The sequence below is a fragment of the Carettochelys insculpta genome, chromosome 2 (assembly GCF_033958435.1).
Source record: "Carettochelys insculpta isolate YL-2023 chromosome 2, ASM3395843v1, whole genome shotgun sequence".
NCBI classification, from domain to species: domain Eukaryota; kingdom Metazoa; phylum Chordata; order Testudines; family Carettochelyidae; genus Carettochelys; species Carettochelys insculpta.
Genome location: NC_134138.1, coordinates 253,653,487 through 253,677,566, shown reverse-complemented (window position 1 = coordinate 253,677,566; position 24,080 = coordinate 253,653,487). Strand labels below are relative to the sequence as shown.

Below are 24,080 nucleotides of genomic sequence, written 5' to 3'. Positions count from 1 at the left end.
CCCTCATGGCACAAAAGGAACAAGCATCGGGGACAGGGGTGAACCATGCCCGTGCTCACAGCACCATAGAGGAAACAGTTAGATTCATGGTAGGTATGTGCATCTATGTCTGTGGAAGAAGTATTCCACCAATCTAACTAGCTCTCACCGAAAGGTACTGAACAACGCTGATGAAGTAATTCTTTTCATCATTGGAGGAGCTATACCAAGGGTGAGTCAACTTTTTACAATGGGCCCCACTTTTCATTCCTGCAATTAGCAACCCCTGCCCCCGGAAAAAAAGCTTCTAATATAATCCAAATAAATAGAACCGTCAGTTTGTTCATTTGGAGGAAAAGAAAAACAACAACTTTCAGCACGTGTAAGAAAATAAGTATGTAGAAGGTAAAAAGCTATTAATGGGCGTGTAAGTGTACACAGGCCTACATGAAACCAGTAACGTACTTCTACATTTTTAATGACATGGAGGAGTCTAAGACTCAGCAGCCAATCACGCTACACCCCCCTTATGAAATTTCATGCCCCCTTCAGGAGCCCCTGCCCCACCTCGTGCACCCTGGTCTACATCACAGTGGTAGCTGTGTTAGATTTATGTTGATTCACCAAGAGGCAAACCACAATAAGCCCTAATAGGTATGAAGAATTCAACTCCATTTTTAATAGTCCCTCCCATTAAAATTATTTTACTCCCAAAATGCTTTAGAGAGAGTTGGCCACCACAGCTCAAATTAAATAGAATGAGCGTCATTGAGAGAGACAGACAAGGTAACAGATCAATTTTTGGATCAAACTTGAAAATAGATGGGAAGTTGATGATCTGGACACTCGTAACAAGTGGTTTTGTTTGGCCAAAAGAAAGGAGCAAAGAAGGCATAGTCATAAGAGTGCAGGGAAAGATAAATTAGACAGCAATTCCTGTTGTCTTAGTCCTCTCTCTTTACACTGAAGGACAGAGACAGACTAATTTTTAGAGCAGCAGTGGGCAACCTGCAGCCCTCTGGAGTTCCACCTGTGGCCCACAGACCCCTAGCTGTCCCCCTCCCACACACACCTCTCATGCACTGGGCACCACACTTCCTTGCCCCTTCCCATCCCTCTCAGCACTTTTAGAGGGCCACACATCACCTGATTCTTGCTCTGCTCATGCTACCCCCCTTTCCTCCCAGAACTGGAACACTGAATCTGCTGGATACCCTGCAGGCTCTTCCCTGCTGCTCCCATTGGCCAGAATCATGGTCAATGGGAATAGCAAAAGGATGGGGAGGGAAGGGTGGCACAGAGCCATGTGTGCACCCGTGGGGTACTGTGCCAAATAAGTGCATCCCATCCTCCTTCATGCACCCCCAGCCCACTCCTGCACCCTCCCTCCTGCCCAGACCCCCCAACCCCAAACTGCTCCTGCACCCAACCTCCCAGCCACAGATCACTCAGAGAAAAGCCAATGCATTTTGTCATTAGGGATGACTGGCTGGTGGTCTGCAGAAAGTTCTGTATGGAGTGGGGTGCGCTGGAGGGTAAAAATTTTGAGAACCACTGGCCTAGATGGTATTTTCCAAAAGCATCTGAACAAAATCCTTCTCACATAGAAAAGGGACACTGGTGCAAATGAACAAAGTCACATAAGAGACAAGACAATTTGCCATCAGAGGTTTAAGGGGAGAAGATTGATCAAGGATGACAGTTTTACAAAGAGCAAAAATAACGGGCAGCCAGAATACGGAAATGCCACAGAAGACAGAGCTACATTTGAGAATGCTCATGTTACCCTGAAGGTACATGTCTGTATAGAGACGTTAGTTGAAGGAAGCAGAGATAATTTCACACCAAGCATCAAGAAAGTCTCAACAACTGAGATAACGAGTATGTTTAAAAGAAGACTGAAAGTTAAGAGATACTGCATGTTATTCTGCCAACATTGGTACTTGTTGAATCTGACCATCCATACTCAAGCAGACTCGTTCTGCAGGGCTGCAGCTGTGCTAGTCAGGAAGCACAAACAAATCAAAGCCATGACATCCCTCCCCACAAGAAACATTACAAATCACCACGTTTATGACATCATTAACTTGAACATTACATTATGAAGAAAATACAATGTAGGTAGACTGAAAAAAGTTAACACATTTGCAGACTTCAGTCTTTGTGAAGTAACAGCTCTAAAGACACAAAGAGCTATCAGCAGCCCACAACACTTGGCAATTATGTAAAGGAAGTAACCATCAGAAACTTACAATAGGCACACCTCTCCCTGGAGACAAGCAGGAGACGGAAAAACGTTATTCCACAGTGCAGCACAGCCCTTCCCCTCTACTGCCAAGGCCAAACAGAGTAACAGAAGTGTATGACAGCACATAATGACTCAGATACAATGAGCAACAACATACACAGGACATTCAAACTGAAATATCGCAACACATGCGGTACTTTACAGCTAATCCTCTTGATAACCCTGACAGAGCAAGAGAAACACTCTGGGACCCCATCTAGAAGCCCAGATTCTCCCATTCATTTGCATGGAACTCTCTCTTTACAGAACAGGACTCTCATCAGTGGTTTTGAACCCAAGGTCTCCAGATGACTAGGGATCTACAGATCCCTGCCTAAGATTTCCAAAAGGAACCACACCACCTGTCTCAATTTATTAGGGGTCCACAAATGAAAAATAGTGGACAGTCAGTGGCTTGGGTCCCTAGGTACAGAAAATAGCAGTGCGGAACACCTAACAACTTGCTTTCACTAGAAGTTCAGCTCAGTGCTACCTTTTCTTTCCCTTCAAACGTGTTAATATAAACAGCTTTGTTAAAATGCAAATTATACCCAGAATTTGTTTTGTTTAATTCGTTCACTTGTAGTCTTGTGAAACCAAATGCAACAGCACTAGGGTAACTGCTATCCCAAGCATTATACCTACTCATCCTCCCTATACCACAACAGTTATGGGGTGCACGCAAGCACATACAGTGTCAGCCTATTCATGGCATTCCAGCTCCAGGAAGGAAAGAGAGGAGCGAGGACAAAGTGGATTTGTGGTGTTCACAGAGTGCAGGGAGGCAGAGGAAGGAGTAGGAATAGCAGGGCTCTGGTGTCCCCGTGTGAAAGGGGCATGTGGGGCAGGGGGGACAGACAGGGGGTTCACAGGGCACAGGTGGCCCAGCACAGACAAAGGAAAAAGATCTGTGTAACTTCCTTGCCCAAAACATGTGAAATGCCAAAGAAAGAATGGCAGGCAGGAGAGATTTTTATAATCTTTCAATATTAATAAAGTGAAACTATATTATTAACAGAGGTACAGATATATTTTAATTATGCAATTTTTATCTTCACACAGTCCTTTCAAACATTCTTCACGAGGCATCAAGCAGAATGAAACAAGAAGGTGTCAGTTCACTCTCATTTGACTCTTACATTACTTAAACCAATAATTATTTGATGAGAAAAACAGATCCAGCCAAGTGCCAGAATGTTGTGGCTGCACATTAAGTGGTTAACCCCCTCTGGCATCAGCATCCAGTTGTGAATATCAATGAAGCTTTGTTGCCATGAAAATGTATAGTACTTATTTAGGAAGAAAAATGAGTAAGTGTCTACTCTGTAAAGCTGCAGTTTCTCTGTCATATATAAAAGAATTCAGATGATTTCATTCTCAACCACATCCTTATTCTAACCATGCAGAACATGAAAACCAATCTGCTTCATAAAGGGTCTGATGAGCTGATTTGAGAAATGGAGTACGATTTGTAACCAAAGGCTGAAGAACAAAACCTTTTACAGAAGAGCACAGGACAATGAGAAGTGAGCATGCATACTTACCACCTCAATTTACTCTTCATGAAGAATTTGGGTTTCATGGAAAAAAAAATTTTTTACTGTCTAACAGGAACATGAAAACTTATCCAAAATTTTATGTTAAAAAACCAAGCAGTCCCATGACATCTTAAAGCCTAACAGATTTATTCATTAGGTAATGTGCTTTCATGGGTAAGACCCACTTCTTACGCATGAAAGCTCATTAATATTTATTTATTAGGTAGCCTTTGAGGTGCTACAGGACAGCTTGTTTTTTGTGACGCTGCAGACAAACATTGCTACTACCCCTCTGAGAAAGTTCTATGTTAACTGGTTAACAAAAAGACAGATCAGTATCTCATCTCACATGGTAATATGGCCTACCTACACAGCTTTACATTCTTCGAGCTCCCAGGAGATTGGGTTGGTAAATAACTAATCTATGTATGAGGATGATTTTAACCAATACTTTGATGTATACACAAACATGCTCCTTTAATAAAGCAGATGGACTTGGATATTTTTATAGCACATTTCATAAAATGACACATGCCTAAGTGACTGTACAGATTTGGAGTCCTATTTAGCCCTAAACTCAAGCAGAGATAATTCAATTGACTGCACTTGGGTTGCACCCACTCAGAGGTGGGCTGAGTTTAAATACAGATTGAGAGAGAGGATTTAAATTATTTTGCCTATCACTGCAGAGAAGCTACCCCTGAGATAAAACAGTAGAAGTATGCAATAACGCACAGCAGCATTACTCCAGGCGGACCTACACTATGAAGTGTTGTCAAGAAACATACCCCCTTATGCAACAATCATATCAGCAAAACATGCCTTATTGACACCACTCTGTTGTCAGAAGAATACTTTCATTGGCATAGCTAGGGTGGTTCAGTGCGGTGGTGTTACTATGCAGACAAAAAAAACCCAATGCTTCTCAGTGTACACTGTGACTACACTAGGGCTTGGTCTACACTAGGCAGTAAGTCAACTGCAGATATGCAGGTCTAGCTACAGCAATTGCATGGCTAGAAATTGACTTACCTGGACATCCTCACCTAGGAAGGTCAGCAGGAGAGTTTCTCTCATCAACATGCCTTACTCCGCCATGATAGCAGTGAGTACAGGCGTCAACTGCTGACCTGATCGGTCGATTTTGTGCACTCCTACCCAGTGTGTGAAATCAAACCCTGGAAGATCAACCCTGAGTGAGCTGATCTTCTGGGTATGTAGACATGGCCTAGGAGGCTATTACCATAGCAATGCCAGCATAGCTGCACTGGCTAAGACTGTTTAGTGTTAACCGGTCCACAGCCTGACAGGCAGGCGTATGTCTGGCACCAGTTTGTATTCTCCTCCCTACCTACCAACTAAACACATTTCTAGCTCCTGGAAGTTCAGGAAATATCGGACATTCCACATGGAAGCTCTGATAGGGCAGAACAACTATCTATGCTTTGGCTTTTCAGACAAAATCCCTTTCAATATGTATGAAAACGTGAGGTGCACCCAGCACACTATTAGTGTGTAAGAGCAGTGGCTTAAGGGACCCTAGCCTGAAGTGGTGCAAAGGACATTAATGGAAACTGGCCTTGACAGAGAAGTAACACTAGCTTTGATGGTAGGAGGTAAGGAAGTACCATGCTGTTTACAGGTCAACTTTGTGTGATAGTAGTACTAAGGAGCATTTCCCCTGACGGATACACAGTCTTCAAAATGAAGCTTCTGTTGCACATCCCACCCAATGGAGGCGATGCTGCTACTGCAGTAGAAAAATTTACACAAGTGCACAAAAGGGGATTTGGCTGAGTGCCCTAGTCACTTTCCACCTGCATGATTTCACTCTGGATCTTCAGAAGTTCCATCTGCCTTTAACTGCATCCCTAAAATATTGTATAGTAATACTGGTGCCATTACTATGGCTGATAAATTCCAGCTGAGTGACGGAGTCATTCTGATAATGATTGGAATGAAAAGATCCTCATTAGGCATGTGGCTTTCTAATTCTGTAATGATTTGTGCAATGAAAATGCATTACAGAAACACAGTAATAACAATGGGAATTCAATGTGGCCACAGCAGAGAGTTACTGGAGAGAAATATTTGGGAAAAACTCCTTATGACCAACTTCCTAGTACAATGAAGTGGAACAAATGCCTTATTAAAAAGTCTCATTAAACAAGCTGTCTTCTTAAAGACTAACAGAATAATTTGTTAAGTGATGAGATTTCATAAGACGCACCCATTTCAGATCTGGAAAAAATTCTGATAAAAGTCAACTGAATGAGAAACAAAGATGAAGGGAAAATATTAAATGAAAACTGAAGAATAAGCTACATAGGATAGAAGGGGGGGTCAAAGTGAGTGAAAGGGGAAACAAAATTACTTTTCATCACTTAATAAATTATTTTGCTAGTCTTTAAAGTGCTTCAGGACTGCATTTTTGTTTTGTGAAGATACACACTAAACACAGCTACCTCTGTGTCGTCTTAAGACAAATTGCTCATGGAGATGAAGTACAACTTTCAGCATGAGTCAGGGTGGCAGATTTACCACCATCACCAGCAAGTGAAGAAACATAAGTGCATATTACACTCAAACTGGTTACACTGTGTTTCTAGTAAACTATGAATCAAGAATAGAATATGTTTCTGATAGTAATGCTGTTTTGGTGGGGACATATGTTTCCTATAGATTTGAGGAACCATATATACAGAACAAGGGAAAGTTAAATGTCCTATAAAACCACTAGAAATATTCTGTTGGCTTTTCACAGGAACAATCATTCTAAGAGCAAAAACACATTAGTAGTAAGAACAGAGTTTAGATACAACTATGTAGTAATACACAGAGGTTAGTTTCCTATCCACCAGAAAGGATCTTTAAGGATCCTATCATCATCTAAGATTGGTGAGTAGAGGCTGCTTGGAAGGTTTTAAAACTCATCTAACCACATTAAAATATTTATTGTGTAGTTTCTGAATTAATTCCAATAGCTTTGGTTGGCTGCTTAATTCTATCAACTGCAACTCTGTCGTACCACCTACGACTGCTTTCCTTCATCCTGGCAATCACTTCTAATTTTTAGAAAGCTTATTTTGACTTATCTGGATAAGCTTCATCTGTGAGAAAGAATTCAAAGAAAGCTCTGCCAGTCGTTAATCTAACTTAACTTTTGAAATAAGGATTTGTGCAATAATAGAAAAAACTCTAGTTTATACTAACTAAAAAGAAAACCATAATTTGCAATGCAAAACTTCATACAATGGTTGCAAGTAAGTGTCTAATATAAATGACACTGAGTTCACATGCGAAAGATAAAGCTACCCCAAAGCCTGTTAAAGTTAAGAACTAAATTTTGCCATGTCTGTGACTAAATTGTTTAAGCACACATTAAACCATGATTTTTTATAGCTGTTACTGAGAGCAAGCTAAGGTTTTAGCAGAATCTGACAAAGCCCCACCTCTTCTAACCCTCACAGTCTTTCTGCCTTAGCTCCAAAAGAGCAGCTGGCACCTCCAGGCTGCTGCAGGGACAATAAGTATTAGAACCCCAACTCTTCAGTCTAGGGCAGAACACAGTTCAAGGTGCCACAAGCTGAACTGTAACACTTTCCCCAGGCTCAGGTATAGCCAGCTGAGCCAATTTCCCTTGGGCTTCTACAGCTGCCCTAGAAGATCCCTCCCTTCCCTCTAATGTAGCATGTTGCCAGCTGGGGTGCAAATGATCAGTTTTAACAGAGAAGCACTCCCAGCTCATAACAAAAATTATTCCTGAGGCTTCAGGAGAAGCAATGACCCATAGCATTCCTCACCCTCCCCCGTAGCAGTGAGGTGACTGAAATTCCTCCCTTTAAAAGATGCAGAACAAAGTTCAGAGAACACATATCTGTAATTAAACACACATTGTCTTACATTATTGCCTTCATGGGACCCACACGCCCACTAGGTCACAGGTTAGGAAGCCGTGTATTACAGATACTGCAAATGTACCCAGCGTACTGCAAAATCTTGCAAAGGAAAAATTAAACCCTGCCTGGCCTTTACTAACTGGAGAAGGGAGGGAGAAAAGGAGAGAGAGTGACAGTGCCAAAGAGGAGGTCTAAGTTTTGTTTGAAATTTATTTATACCAGTTTCTCTTTCCACTAGTTTCAGAGAAGTAGCCATGTCAATCTGTTTCACCAAAACCAACAAGGAGTCTGGTGGCACCTTACAGATTAACCATTTTATTATACAATTCAGGTAACCTTATGCCATAATAAATTTGTTAGTCTTGAAGGTGCCATCGGACTACTTGTTACGTCCACTGAAAGTAAATAATTGATATACCAAACAGGTAAACTCACAGATTGCTGCCTTGATCTTCAGCCCAGCCTTGAAATAACTGTGTTTATAGTCAGATGACACCAACAACAGAAACGGAACACATTGCTCTCGTGCACCTCAGTAACCTTTATTGATACATGAATTTCAGTGCCTCAGTGAAAAAAATGACTATTAAGCATAGTCTCTCTCTTCACCCCAGCCTAAAATAAAAAAATCCAAAAACCCCATTAAGATGGCCATATGCACCAGGATACCCAACAGGGTCATACTGAAGCTTTCGTTTGTTCACACTGAACAAGTTTATGCTTTAAAAAACAGAAAGAAAAACACTTGGAATATAAAATTATACCCCTGCACAAAATAGGCCAACTTAGTAGGGTTGCAGGAGGCTTCACTTCAGCCTTTCCTAAAATATCTCAGCTGGATAACTTCACTGTTGCTTTAACAGTTTTCTGCATTGATTTATATTAGACTTTTGACAATCTGGAAGTTAAAAAAAATATATTAACTGTCCAGAACATAGCTCAAATACACTTCCCCTCTGCACAACCTGTCAAGAAACAGATTACACATATATATGACATACTCTGTCCCCTTTGGCTGTGTGCTCACCCCTTAAAAACAGACAGGGTACTGAAATATGCAAACAGCTGGGTAGAGGTGCACTTACTGGACTTCTCATATGTTTCAAAGCCATATGAAGAGGAAAAAAGGGAAGAGATGTGCAAGACAGACCATCTTATGCACTCCTGCAAGGAATCCTGGTTTTATTTTTGGCAATCCACCCTAGCAAGTAAGTTGGACTGACAGCAATGTAACCTTCTACTAGAGTGAAGCACGTAACATCTACAAGCACAGACAAAGCCTTTGGCCTCTAAATCCATCATCTGCGCCTGAACCAGGCTAGTAATGTTCAAGAGCTACTTGCCTTTAATACCTGCAGTTTTACTTAGTGAGGGTGAAATGTCTTGGAGTTGTCAGCACTGTTCATGGCATCAGTAATTTCACGGTAGACAATGTTCACAGCACACCTACCACCATCCAATGACATGAAATGGGGAAAGACAGTTGGGTTCTGTTTGCCGAGTTAGACAGGGTCTCTGCATGTCAAAGACACAGACTGGCTAACCTAGTGAGGAGGGCTTTAAACTAGGTTCGATGGAGGCAAGGGAGCAAAGCCCACAGATGGGTCAGAAATGGAAGGCAGCATGGGCAACCATGTCAGAGTAAAAAGAGGGTCAGGGCAAAACAGGGAGGCAAGATCAAATCAATACCTTAGATGCCTATATACAAATGCAAGAAGTATGGGTAATAAGCAGGAAGAACTGGAAGTGCTAATAAATAAATACAATTATGACATTGTTGGCATCACGGAAACTTGGTGGGATAACACACAATTGAAATGTTGGTATTGAAGGGTACAGCCTGCTTAGGAAGGATAGACAGGGAAGAAAGGGGGGAGGTGTTGCCTTATATATTAAAAATGTACATACCTGGATTGAGATGGAGATGGACATAGGAGGAGATGGACGTGTTGAGAGTCTCTGGGTTAGACTAAGAGAGGTAAAAAAAAAAACAACCCAAGGGTGATGTCCTGCTAGGAGTCTACTACAGGCCGCCTATCCAGGGGGAAGAGGTGGATGAGGCTTTTTTAAACAACTAACAAAGCCATGCAGGGCCCCGGATTTGGTGGTGATGGGAGACTTCAACTACCCAGATATATGCTGGGAAACTAATACAGCAGGGCACAGACTATCCAGTACATTCTTGGATTGTATTGGAGACAATGTTTTATTCCAAAAGTTGAAAAAGCTACCGGAGGGAAGCTGTTCTAGATTTGATTTTAACAAATAGGGAGTAATTGGTAGAGAACTTGAAAGTGGAAGGCAGCTTGGGTGAAAGTGATCATGAAATCAGAGTTCACAATTCTAAGGAAGGGTGGAAGGGAAAACAGCAAAAGAGAGAGACAATGGATTTCAGGAAGGCAGATTTTGGTAAACTCAGAGAGCTGGTAGGTAAGGTCCTGGCGGAAGCAAAACTCAGGGGAAAAACAATGGAGGAGAGTTGGCAGTTTTTTTAAGAGACATTATTATGGGCCCAAAAGCAAGCTATCCTGCTGTGTAGGGAAAGATAGAAAATATGGAAAAAGACCGCTTTGGCTTAACCAGGAGATCTCGCATGATGTCAAAATAAAAAAGGAATCGTATAAAAAAAGGGAAACAAGGACAAATTACAAAGGATGAATATACACAACACAAGAATGCAGGAGCAAGATTAGAAGGGCTAAGGCACAAACTGAGCTCAAACTAGCTACAGGCAAAAAGGGAAACAAGAAGGCTTTTTATAAATATATTAGAAACAAGAGGAAGACCAGGGACAGGGTGTAGGGCCACTGCTCAGTGAGGACGGAGAAACAATAACAGGGAACTTGGAAATGGCAAGATGCTTAATGACTTCTTTGTTTCGGTCTTCACTGAGAAGTCTGATGAAGGAAAGCCCAACATAGCGAATGCTAGTGGTAAAGGGGTAGGGTTAGAAGTTGAAATAAAAAGAGAACAAGTTAAAAATCACTTAGGAAAATTAGATGTCTGCAACCAGGGCCTGATGAAATGCATGCTAGAATACTCAAGGAGCTGATAGAGGATATATCTCAGCCTTTATCATCTTTGGAAAATCATGGGAGACAGGAGAGATTCCAGAAGACTGGAAAAGAGCAAATATAGTGCCCATCTATAAAAGTGGAATAAGAATAACCCAGGAAACTACAGGCCAGTTAGCCTAACTTCTGTGCCAGGAAAGATAACGGAGCAGGTAATTAAAGAAATCATCTGCAAGCACTTGGAAGGTGGTAAGGTGATAGGGAAGAGCCAGCATGGATTTGTAAAGAACAAATCATGTCAAACTAATCTGATAGCTTTCTTTGATAGGATAATGAGCCTTGTGGATAGGGGAGAAGCCGTAGATGTGGTATACCTAGACTTTAGTAAGACATTTGATATGGTCTCGCATGATATTCTTATCACAAAACTAGGCAAATACAATTTAGATGAGGCTACTACAAGGTGGGTGCATAACTGGCTGGATAACCATACCCAGAGAGTAGTTCTTAATGGTTATCCTTTTCCAGCAGGATTGAGAACAAGTGGGGTTCCGCAGGGGTCTGTGTTAGGACCGGTTCTGTTCAGTATCTTCATCAATGATTTAGATATTGGCATAGAAAGTACGCTCATTAAGTTTGCAGATGATACCAAGCTGGGAGGGGTTGCCACTGCTTTGGAGGATACTGTCATAATTCAAAATGATCTGGATAAATTGAAGAAATGGTCTGAGGTAAACAGGATGAAGTTTAATAAGGACAAATGCAAAGTGCTCCACTTGGGAAGGAACAATCAGTTTCACACATACAGAATGGGGAGAGACCGTCTAGGAATGACTACAGCAGAAAGGGATCTAGGGGTTATAGTGGACCACAAGCCACATGTGAGTCAACAGTGTGATGCTGTTGCAAAAAAAGCAAACTTGATTCTGGGACGCATTAACAGGTGTGTCGTGAACAAGACATGAGAAGTCATTCTTCAGCTCTACTCTGCGCTGGTTAGGCCTCAGCTGCAGTATTGTGTCCAGTTTTGGGCCCCGCAGTTCAAGAAAGATGTGGAGAAATTGGAAAGGGTCCAGAAAAGACCAAAAAGAATGATCAAAGGTCTAGAGAACATGACCTACGAAGAAAGGCTGAAAGAATTGGGCTTGTTTATTTTGGAAAAGAGAAGATTGAGGGAAGACATGATAGCAGTTTTAAGGTATCTAAAAGGGTGTCATGAGGAGGAGGAGGGAGAAAACTTGTTCTTCTTGGCCTCTGAGGATAGAACAAGAGGCAATGGCCTTAAACTTCAGCAAGGGAGGTTTAGATTGGACATTAGGAAAAAGTTCCTAACTGTCACAGTGGTCCAACAGTGGAATAAATTACCAAGGGAGGTTGTGGAATCTCCATCGCTGAAGATACGTAAGGACAGGTTAGATAGTTGTCTATCAGGGATGGTTTAGACAGTACTTGGCCCTGCCACTGGGGCAGGGGGCTGGACTCAATGGCCTCTTGAGGTCCCTTCCAGTCCTAGTGTTCTATGATTCTATGAAGACTAGAAGGACAATGAGGAAAGCTAGCCCTGCCAATGACAGTTCTATGCCAGTTCTTTCAACAGCTCACTTAATTTTCAAGAGGGGTTAAGCTGAACACTTTCACAAGTGCTAAAAATATTCAAAACATAAACATGCCAAAACTGTTCACCACACACTGATTACTTATTCTGAACATTTATAAATAACATTAGTCAAAGCCTACTGAAGTTGCTTTCTTATCAGCTAAGCAACATACGCAAGTGGCTACCCAAAACTATGTACTCAAAAGCAAAAAAAAATCTTCGTTTTGCATCATACTTTAACAAATTTTTATTCAGCTGAAGATAATTTTACTTTATTCTAAAAGTTTAGAGAGAAGATAGTTTTCAAAAAGCCTGATTTCTTAAATCAACTTTATTACAACAAATATTTTTGTTCTAGTTATCTAGTTTAACACTGACAATATTCCATGCATAATGAGCTTCTACATTTTCCCTCAATTCTGTTATTTCCTTTGTTTGCATAAGTCACTCGCACAAGAAAAGCACTTCATTTTTAAAAAATAGGAACATGTAATTGTGAACACTAACATTTGGGGGACTCAGGAGAAAAGTGAGCATCTAAAGCTGCTTTTAGCATTTTTCCCCGCATTTAAGTTTAACTGGATTCCAAACTAAACACATCCTGTTCCTACTGTTCAGTATCACATAGGCTGTGCCCTCACCTAACAAAACTTAGTGGCCATATTTCTTCACTAGTGTGGCTACAAGAGTGACAGAAATGGTGGAAGTTGTGGTATAGACAACATTTTGACATTATTAGCCTCATATCACCTAACCAAGGCTGCAACTCCCACCAGTGCTACTGTCTTGCCCACAGACAGGGAGAAGATACTTGTTTCAGAATAAGAAATAAAAAATAATGGCCCTGGAATAAGGTATAGGCTGAAGAGGCAGCTGAGTAATCTCATTTGAAACTTCCCATTAATTCACAAAATATAAGCATATATATATATATAAAAGCATATGTTGGTCACAGTCAGATTAGCCAGTAGTGTGTGAGAGACATCATTAAGTTCAGAACAGTCAGGTGACTTGCAAATACTAACAGTTGCAATACATGAGGGCTACATTTGTACTCCTACACATATGATAATTATCAGGGGCATACTGAGATACACTAACTGCAAGATGAGACTAGACAAATTTTGGCTGGAAGTAAACCAAATTTTTAACTGTCTGGGTAACTGAGCACTGGAGCAATACTGCTAGGTCAGTGATGGATTCTACATCAACTGAAGTCCTTACATCACTATTGGAGGTCATTCTAAATGATTTGTTACAATCCATGCAGAAATTGTGGCAATGAAGCAGGAATCACTTTAGGGAAATTCTACAGTGTGTATCTAAAAGGCCAGATGAGAGTAAGATTATGGTCCCTTTCAGGCTTCAAAATATAACACACACACACCCTTACAGGCCAGATACTCAGTGTAAACTGACATAATGGTTACTCCCCATGAGAATGTATTTCTATATCAAGTGGGGAGTGAGTTACAAGGCCCAACCAAATTCACTCCCATGAAAAACATGTCATGGACTGTGAAATCTGGTCTTCTGTGTGCTTGTCATGGTATTGATTGACAGCTGTTGGCACCCTGCCAGCAGCAGCACAGAAGTAAGGATGGCCATACCATACCATGACACCCTTATTTCTTTGCTGCTGCTTTCAGCATTAAGGTGGCTACACAGTGCTGACCAAGGGCCCTGACCTGCTGGCAGCAGTGCAGAAGTACAAGTAGCAATACCATACCATATCTTCCTTACTTCTGCACCACTGCTGGCAGCAGCTTTGCCTTCACACCTGGGCTCCCAGCCAGCAGCTGCACAGCCCCAAAGGCCATGCCACAGCTAACAACAGTGCAGAAGTCAAGGCAGCAGTACCATAACCCTCCCTCCCCATGCACACAACCTTGTGCCCTCCCCACCCAACTCCTTTTTATTTCAGGACCCCTAAAATAACATGAAAGTTGAGATGTAAACAGATGAAATAATTTTTCAAATCCTATATCCATGTAATGGACAAAATGGACCAGGAATTTGGTGGGACCCTCGTAATACAGTAGGATGAAAACTGCCCCCAACAATGGAACAGCCGAGCATGAGCTCATAGCTTACTTTGTTAAAGGGACCTCTCATTTCACCTCTGGATCAAACCCACTTCCTGAGAGAACACCTAGGAATAAGAGATCACACACAGGATGGTACACACGGCAATCATCTTTCTGATTGCAAGGGCACACTTCAGAACCAGAGTTTATATAAGGCACAGGTGACTCACACTACATTGATTTTTGTATTTCTTTTATATAAAAGTTACTTCTTAGCATTCTGCAAATGTTTTAGATCTAGAGGAATTCTCATTGACGTTTTCTATAGCTTTCATTTATTTAAGGACAGCGAGAGGTGGAATTTTCAGAAGTACATTGTAAGCAAAGCACAGAAGTCTCAAATGGGTTTTGTGCTCCTAATTCATTCCAATCTTTCAAGAAACGTCCTCTCTCAAAAAAGAAAGCCTAAGGTTTTTTTTCTGTATTGCACATGACAAATCTTGCAAATAAGGCAGCTGCACTAAAACCTAACAAACAGGGAAGTACTTCATGCCAGATCAGCCCAATCACACAACTGGAAAGGGACTTCCAAGTCTCCCAGAGGACCCCTGATATATCATCTCACTGGGGTTTAAGATTTCAAACTTGACAAGTTGTCAAAGATGCAGAACACACAGCAAAGGAGCAGCTGAACCCCCAGCAGAACAAGGCTGAAAGGTGACCCATGCTGTACATAGTCAGCTTCTGTCAATGCAAGCAGAGTGGAGGGAATTGTCCAGGCATTTATTTATTTATTTTTAATAAGGTGAAACAGATAGAGAGCCTGCATTATATCTTCACCACACTTCTTTCTAGGCAGTTGTCATGTATGTATTCTGAGGTGCTAAACAGCAGCCAGGCTATTTCCTGAGATGGCAATTTACAAAAAAGATTAGACTATCAAACTTTTGAATTATTGTTCATAACTTGTCTCTATTACAACAAACTGAAAAACGTCATTCTGCAAAAACAAGGCATTCCCCCAGTGCTAGTACAGGGACACAAAGAGTTTGCTCCAAATTATATATGTTACGACCTGTTTCACCACACATTTTATACCTCACCAGCTCTGAAAAAGCAACATGAAGCTACTACTAGCCCATGGTTCCAGTAGTGGAGGAACACAGTGCTGTGAGCGTAGTAAATTCTGCAGAAGTTTATCCTTCGTGGTAAATTAACACAACAAACCATCTCTCTCTAGGGAATAGAACAGTGCTGTGTAACTCAGTCATGCTCCAGCTGAAATAAGTGGCAAAACTCTCATCCAACCTCAACAGTGCAGGCAGATGCTCCAAAATTTGCATCAGAAAACAGGAATTTAAAAAGACTTCAGCTGGGGGGAAAATATGGTTAGGAATACATTTAGAATGTTCTCAGGTTACTGTGGAATGAAATACCAATAGTGTGATACAGAAAGATGTATTCTACTCAGACAAACATTTTATATTGAGCCTTATCCTACAGTAAATAAAACCAGACACTTAAAACTGTTACCATTCCTCTAAATAACACTGTGTTAATCCAACCCTACAATATGGGCACAAAGCCCCAAAATAGGGAACGTGCACAAATTCTGGTGATTGGCTTCTTCCATCGTGTGACTGAACACCTTTCAATATGATTTCCTCTCTCCATGGTAATCAACTTGGAGTTGCTAGTTTTGAACAAGCCAGCTTTTAGTAAGGTTAAGTAGGGTATGCTTCTGCTGAAATGTTCTCCCAGAAGCTTTTTGCTTCTGGTGGTGGGCAGGAAGTGCTGGAAGAACACAGGAAGCTGGAAGAATAAGTAGAGGATCTATTTTGATGACTTTACTTAAGAGATGTGTATGTGATAGCAACACAAATGGGGCAGGAATCAGCAGGCTTATATCTGAAGTTTTGTTGCTGTAACATATTACCTTATTTCTGGGTATATCACAAACATTTCAAAGGGGGTATTTTTATAATAATCACTAAGGCTAACAGAGGAATTAGTTTATTGGTATCATTAGGATAAATTTCATTGCAGTCTGACAGCATACTTATGACCACATCTTCACTCTCTCCAGATAGTCACCTTCTCAGTGAGTGGGCTTGTGTGTTCCAATAAACCCAAGAGCAATGCCATAGGGAGTCCCGTACACCTAGCAGGGTCACCCATGGCAGCAAGATCTAAGGGGATCCAGTTAAAGAATGATCCTAAAAGTCCTCAATGGCAGAACAGACAGAGGACAGCAAGGATAATGTTACAACAGCTGTGAAGGTGGATGAAGCCTGGAGGGGACAGGAGACTCCCAATCATCTTGGATCCAATGCCACTGGACATGGCTTTCTATCTGTGAAGGACTGCGCAGTGGCTGCAATGCAACAGTCCCCCCACATTCAGAAAAGTCATGCACCGGAGTTTTCCTCTGTGTACTACTCTCCTAAACTTAAGTCCTATGACAACTGGCAAAAGGTGACAAGAGCAGGATTGTAGAATGCAGAAGCTTTCCGTCATGGACAGGAACGTAGGCAATGGATGTATGTATCAGTCGCCGTTACAATGACAGGAGGTGGTAAAGCGGTCCAGATGCTGCATCCAGAACTGAGCAGCCCTATTTAGGATCAGCTCTGCAAATGCCCCATGTGAAAGGGGCTAGAAAATGTGCCCTAAACATAGTACAATGCACCCCTGCTCCAAATGGATAACCATGGCCAGGGAATTCACCTCTACACAGTCCAAACTGAACCAGAAGGACAGTTAAGAGAAGAAAGCAGAGGGCACACCTTTTTTCTGGAAAGTAACCACAAAGGAAGAAAAATGAATTCGTGGTTGAGGATTTGGCATCAAGAATGAACTCAGAAGAGATCCTATCTGAAGTCCTTGTCGGCATCAATGAGCATCTCATGACTCACTGCCTGAGATTCAACTCACGACACCAAAGATGATGGGAAGGAGAAGTTCTGCACCCAGTCAGACACAGTATTGAAAGCCATTCCCAAAGAAGACAAGATTATTCTCTTGGGGGATTTCAATGCCAACATCAGAAGAGATGCGACCCTCTGGCAGACTAATATTGGGAAAGAAGGAGTTAGCAATAGCAACTCCAATGAAAGTGCTCCTCCTTAATAAAATGTGCAGCACACGAACACCCACTTCCCCCAGAAAACAAATTCAACACCTTAAGGCAACATCCTCCATTGAAGTACTGGCAACTAATAGACTACGTCATCTTCTGCGTTGGAATCGGTGTGCTGTCCTTCTCGTAAGTGCAATGACTAGTGCTAATAAATGCTGGAATGATCACTACCCTATTCAATCCACAACAATGATTAGGATGGTCAGCAAGCGGAGATGTCAAACGAAAATGATCAGCTGAAAGATCAACACACAAGGCTTGAAGGACCCCATCAAACCAAGTGACTTGCTGATAGACCCTGCAAAGGAAGCTGCCAACAGTAGACTCTGAAGATGTGGAAGAACACTGGTGTCAAATGAAAAATGCCATCATTGGAGCTTGTGGAGAAACCACTGTCTACCAGTGCAAGACACATCAGGACTGGTTTGGTGAGAACAATGCAGAAATTGAAAGCCTGATTGGGGCAAAAAGAAAACCCCTGAGGGCCTGGCCAAGTGACATCAACTGCGCAACAGGGAGAAAAAGTGCATGCCAAGGCCAAAGTCCAACATAAAACCAAGACGCTGAACAACCAATGGAGGGCTGAGAAGGTGAGAACTCCAGGATATCTCAGACATCAATGACATAAGAGGTTTCTTCAATGCCACTAAAGATGTTTATGGACTTAGAAACCATGGAATCAATCTCCTGAGATCAAAGGATGTCACCCAGCTTTTGAAAATCCATGAAGCTATTGCTTCTTGCTGGAGGGAGCACTATAACAAGCTTTTGAAGCACCTCTCCACTATGGTCCTCCAATCTTTTGACTAAATCCCTCAGGGCCACCAAGGGATAATTTTACAACACTTCCTACACTGAGTGAGGTCCAAGCTGCCATCAAAGCCATGACATACAAGGCAACAGGACTACATGGAATGGCTGCTGAAATCTTCAAAGCCAGCAGGTCAGAGCTCCAGATACAGCTCCACCTCCTGATTCTCAAGATCTGGGATAGAAAACAGATGCCACAAGAATTCAGGCACACATTGATTATCAGTCTCTTGAAGAAGGGCAACTGTGGAAACTATTGTAGCACCTTTCTGCTGGCAATGGCAGGAAAAATCTTGGCTTGAATCCTTGCAAACTCACACCCGCCACTCTCAGATGAAATTCTCCCTGAATCCCAGTGTGGCTTCTGACATTCTGAGAAATGGTAGACGTGATCTGCACCACCCAGCAACTGCAAGAAAAATGTGAGCAAGACCAAGCCTTACACATGACCAAATCAAAGGATATACCTCAGTCAATTCTAGCACCCTGGGAACCATCCTCTCAAAGATCAGCTGGCCCGCAAAAAATTCATAAGCCTCTTGAGGCTGCTTCATGACATGACTGCCACGGTAGTGAGCAATGACAGATCCAAAAACGACCTCTTTGAAGTCAACATGGGAGTCAAACAAGGCTTTGTCATTGCTCCATCACTGTTTTGCATCTTCACTATCATGACCCTTTACTTCATTGATGGCAAGCTTCCAGATGGTGTGAAGACTGTCTGTAGAATGAACGGGAAGCTTTAACATCTCTGGAGACTGAAGACTAAAAGCAAGATCTCCACAACCTTGCTCAGAGAGCTACAATACGTGGATGACAACCCAGCTGATGCTCTTTCTTCTGCAGCCCTTCAGACAATCTTAAGAACCCTTACCAAAGCATATGAGAATCATGGCCTCACACTGAAGGTCAAAAAGACAAAGGTGCTCCACCAACCCTAGCTGACAGGACAATCTCTTGCACCTTCTCTTGAAGGTGACAGAGAACTGCTGGAAAATGTGGAGCATTTCCCATACCTTGGAAGTAATCTTTCCACTAAAAGTCAACATTGATGCAGAAATCCAGCGTCATCTTAGCTGCACAAGTTCTGCTTTTGCCTACCTTCTGAGACAAAGGGTCTTCAAAAACAGACTTTTTATGCCAAGACAAAGCTCCCTGTATAATGGGCAGTGGTTATTCCAACACTACTGTATGCATGTGAAACCTGGACAACATACAAGCTTCATGGGAAAGCACCTGAACAATATCAATGCTGTCTCAGGAGATTCCTCAATATCTCTAGGCAGGATGGGTGCATGAACAGTAGCATCCTGAAACAGTTGAGCATGACCAACACTGAAGCCATTACCATTCTCCAACAACTTAGCTGGACTGGTCACATGTTTCAGATGTCTAATCAGCACCTCCCAAAACAATCTGTTTTCTGAGTTGAAGGAAGAACAGAGAAGCCTTGCGGGCCAGAGGAAGCGATATGACGACGTGCTAAAGGCACACATGAAAAAGTGCAGCATTGGTGTTGACACTTGGGAGAACCTTGCCCACGACCATCCCCAGTGGGAAGAGGTTATCTGTGAGGGGATGGCACAATTTGAGAGGGCCTAACAGAGTGCAGACGAGGAGAGGAAGGGAAGAAGAGCAGCACAAACTATCCCACACTCTTCCAACAGCTAGCAACACCTGCCCCTTCTGAGATAAGAACCACAGCTACAAAATCAGGCTGATCAGCCATCAACACACTCACAAACAAGAGGGTGACATGAAGATGTCCGATTTGTTATCGAATGACAACCAAGAAAAAAAGACCAACTTACGACTGGCAAGATGAGCTATGCACAGAAATCTCAATTTGTCCTCATTCTCCTGACGTTTGATTTACCAGAGCTCAAAAATTGTCTCCACTAATTCACATAGAGAACACAAGATCAATTCCCAGGCTGGGGAGGACACCAAAGGACTTCTATAGTCGATCATATATTACTGAATAGACTGCAACAGGAAAACTTCGTTACCATGAATGGATTTAGATGACATAACACTTCTGCCCTATTTATTTTATGTTGCTATTTGGCACAACAAACCATTTATCAAAGAGATTACTGGACAAGTGACATATAACTGAAGTCTTGCTCCTGTTCAACAGGATCAGTACAAATCCATAAGCTTCCCCAACATACCCTTCATTCTCAATCGCAATGCAAGAGAACTGTACAAACATAACTCTTCCTATATATCATACACAAACTCACTCATCTAAACACAACCTACTGTTTAGCCACTAAGCTGCCATGAAATTCATTTTCCAGGCTGTCTAGATGAAAGAGGAAAATGTCTATGTCAAAATTAACTAAAATGATTTTAAAATACAACCTTTACCATATTCATAACTAAGAAATGTTTGTTGTTCAACCTCATAAAACCAGAAACATTCAGAGCCACATTTTCAAACTTAAAAACAAGGTCTGGTTCCTAAATCAAAGTGAGCCGGCAGCCTACAACTCCTATTGAAATAGTGACCCATGCATCTCTGGATATTCTGGGGGACGGGAAGGAGAAGAAGGAAAAAAAAAACCCAAAGGAAACAAAGAATTCAGCACAAATTTAAAATTTCTAATACTTAAAAGCATTAAGCCATAGTCTAACAAATCAAAGATATTAAGACAACAAAGGTACCAGCATCTTCTCTTTCTCCATGTGCAGGAACACTAACATTCAACATCTATAACAACTGCTATTTTAAAGACATGTCACCAAAGAGCATCAATTGCCCACCTACCTTTACGTAGCTGTGAGCCACTGACCCAAAAGTCTAAGTTTACAGAAGTACATGTTACAATAGCACTGATTTTTCTTCACACTTCAAAGTGTTGAGAAAGTATGTTAGTACCCATTTAGCAATCATGAGCACAGTGGTCAGCCATCTGAAAAAGAAAAAAAATTGGAACAAGCTTGTCCGGATTAGCTTGGCTCAACAATCAAAAAGCAAATGTTACTGACCCACATGGTGGAAACTGTGAGAACTGACACAAAAGTTAACTTCTGAGAGTCCACTGAGAAGTTTTAAAACAACATATCTGTGGCAGTCTCACTTCAAGTCCCTAGAAAACAGACAAACATCCCTAAATTCAATTTATTTTGAATTTTATCACTGGGAATTCCTAGTAAAAACCACAGGAAGGACAATATTCTGTTTCTCTGCAAAAGGATATGGTAGAAAAATGTGTTGGAAACCTCTCAAGGAGCTAGTTCCTGTATATTATGCCGTCATTCAGTCTCAAGTCCTTAAAACAAACATCACTTCCCCACTATCACAGTAATAATTAGCTAGGTTTATAATTAACATCACTTTAAACTGCATATGGTAAGTCAGAAGGAATGAAAAAATAAATCAAACCCAGATTTAAAAGCATTAAGACTTGAACAAAATTAATAAAATGAAAATGCAGCAAAGACTAACCTGACATCGTATCAGTGTTTCTTAATGAGGATTTTTCTACCATTTAATAGTTTTCATTCAATTTCAGTTATGATGTTTAAGTGCAGGACAGGGCACAGCCTGGGGACTCATGCTCAGAGATTTATGCAAGGCATTAAAATACTAAAACCTGAGATAAACATTAAAAATAAATGCAGAAGAGTTCAAGCCTGGACAAGTTCCCACAAAGTGTTCAGCAAAGCATCTTATGCAGGAGATGGAAAAAGTGATAATTGTGTATCCACAAGGTTAAAAATTTAAGATCAAAATATTTTTTCAAATACAGATTTTTCTCAGATATCTACAAGTCCAGAACCTACTTATCAAAGATAGAAAAGACTGCATTTTAAAAAGGTGCTGCATCAAGTACCTCCTGATAGTAGTGGCCTATGAGGAATAGACAGATACCAATTTTAAAATGCTTCTTTTTAAGGCCAGATCCTACTTCTAAGAATGAGTTATGTACCATTCCTCATTAAGGGACATCTCAAATCCAAGTACTTAAACACTGTTTTTAAAAATTACTGGACACTACGCAACAGTGGGAGGGAGAGGGTAAATAATTTGTAAGTTATGGTCAAAGTTTCAACATCAGATCCTTACCAAACCTCACTTAAGTCAATGCAAGTGTTTTTATTGACTTCACTAGACTTGGTCAGGCCTTTATAGAGGGATATTACAAACCCAAACATGACAAAACCAAGGGGGTTAGTGGATATTACAAAGTATTATTTTACAAACCCTAGAAAAGGGAATGAAAAGTAAACTAACAGGGATGAAAAATCCTATTAGCTCCTTGTGTTCTCAAAGCAATGAAGAGAGACGATGTATTAATTCACACGGTCACCTGTTTGACAACTACAATATAGAAACAGACAATTCTTACAGTTGCATTAACAAATCAAGCATTATACCACTCCCCACTTAAATGCACAACCACCGCTTTCTAGAAGAGGAAAATCCATCAGAATCTTCGCATTTGGCTGTAACCTCCTCCTGGGTTTCTCACCTGAGTACTTCCCAGGCTCACTAACATTCACATGAAGACCTTATACATGCCTGCCCTCTCAGAAATCATAACTTGGACAACTTTGCACAGGAAGCCTGGAAGTGGCAGGATTTTTATGTAGCTCATTCATTGCCCCTCACTGTTAGACCTGAGTAACAAACTATAATCAAATTTAAACCATGAGCTGTTTTAAGTAACCAGTTCTCAAAATAAGTTTCTTACCCTCAGTGCTGCAATACACCATAAAGCAGGGGTTGGCAACCTGTGGCTCCAGAGCCACATGCAGCTCTTTAAGCAGTCATTCGCAGCTCTGGATGCGTCCATCTCACTCCTCTGTGGCTCCCTGCCCTGCCACTGCTGAAACAGCAGAACTAAATTTAATTAGTTTACCATCAACCAGGGCGGAGGGAGAGATCTGGCTGTTAAACCAACTGAATTTAGTTCCATTGTTTCAGCGGCAGCAGGGCAGGGAATGGCAGAGAGCCCCTCGCTCGCCCCACTACCCAACCAGCAGGCATGGCTCAGCTCACCCCCACCAACAGAACACTTCCATACCAGCCTTCCTTCTGCTGGGCGCATGTGGCCACCCCAGCACAGGCTCCCCAGCCAGTGCCATGGATGAGATAGTCCTGGGGGGACATTTTGGGGATGATGTGGGCTAATCCTGGTGATGGGCGGGGGAGGTTTCAGAGGCCAAGAGAGAGCGAGCCTGGGAATGGGAGTATGGGGGCATGGAGGGTTGATGCAAACACTGATCTTTCCTGCTTAAGTGCCTATCCCCAGGTGCAGCATTTTCCTGGTCCTTATTGGAATGAAATTAACTCGGCATGAAAGTAACAAACTTTAACTGCTACAACCCATTGTGTGTTCACTGTTCTCAGAAGAGGAGTGACAAGAAGTATGGTTTGACTTTATTTATGAATGACTGTCACATATTCACATGCATTGCAGCTCTTCAAATACTGATTTTTAACTGAACATGAATAAATGGCTCTTCTCTCTATTTTGGTGGCACACCCCTACCATAAATTATTCACTGCTGACCAATCTGTGTAAAATTAATTAGGGCACGCTCGACAAGTGTCTCAGGCCTGCTCCAAATTAAACAAATTCTGATGTGAAACAAATGCTAACTTCACATGTTGCAGTATTCGCACTGTTCACCCACCAGTCCATACACTATATATCTTTGACACTATTGTACCTGATAAGTCATCGGGGGAGGAGGGGGACTAGAGAGCAGATTCTTCCTTAAATTCTGACTGAGAATAAGCTTTTAGCTCTCAACAGGAAGTCCTTAAATCTAGCA

At 41.6% G+C, this 24,080-nt stretch overlaps 1 protein-coding gene across 2 annotated transcripts in view; it reads right to left on the bottom strand.

Annotated features, from left to right (window-relative positions):
• The window catches only part of CCNY (cyclin Y), a 197,351-nt gene that overhangs the window by 136,477 nt on the left and 36,794 nt on the right, over positions 1 to 24,080 (bottom strand). The window contains exon 1 of one of the 2 annotated variants that reach the window (XM_074985007.1): positions 22,994 to 23,126. The exons of the other annotated variant lie outside the window; for it this stretch is intronic. Within the exon in view, the coding sequence (XP_074841108.1) occupies positions 22,994 to 23,015 (22 nt within the window). The 5' untranslated portion in view covers positions 23,016 to 23,126. Of the gene's footprint in view, positions 1 to 22,993; positions 23,127 to 24,080 lie in introns of those variants that run through there. 2 annotated transcript variants of the gene reach the window in all.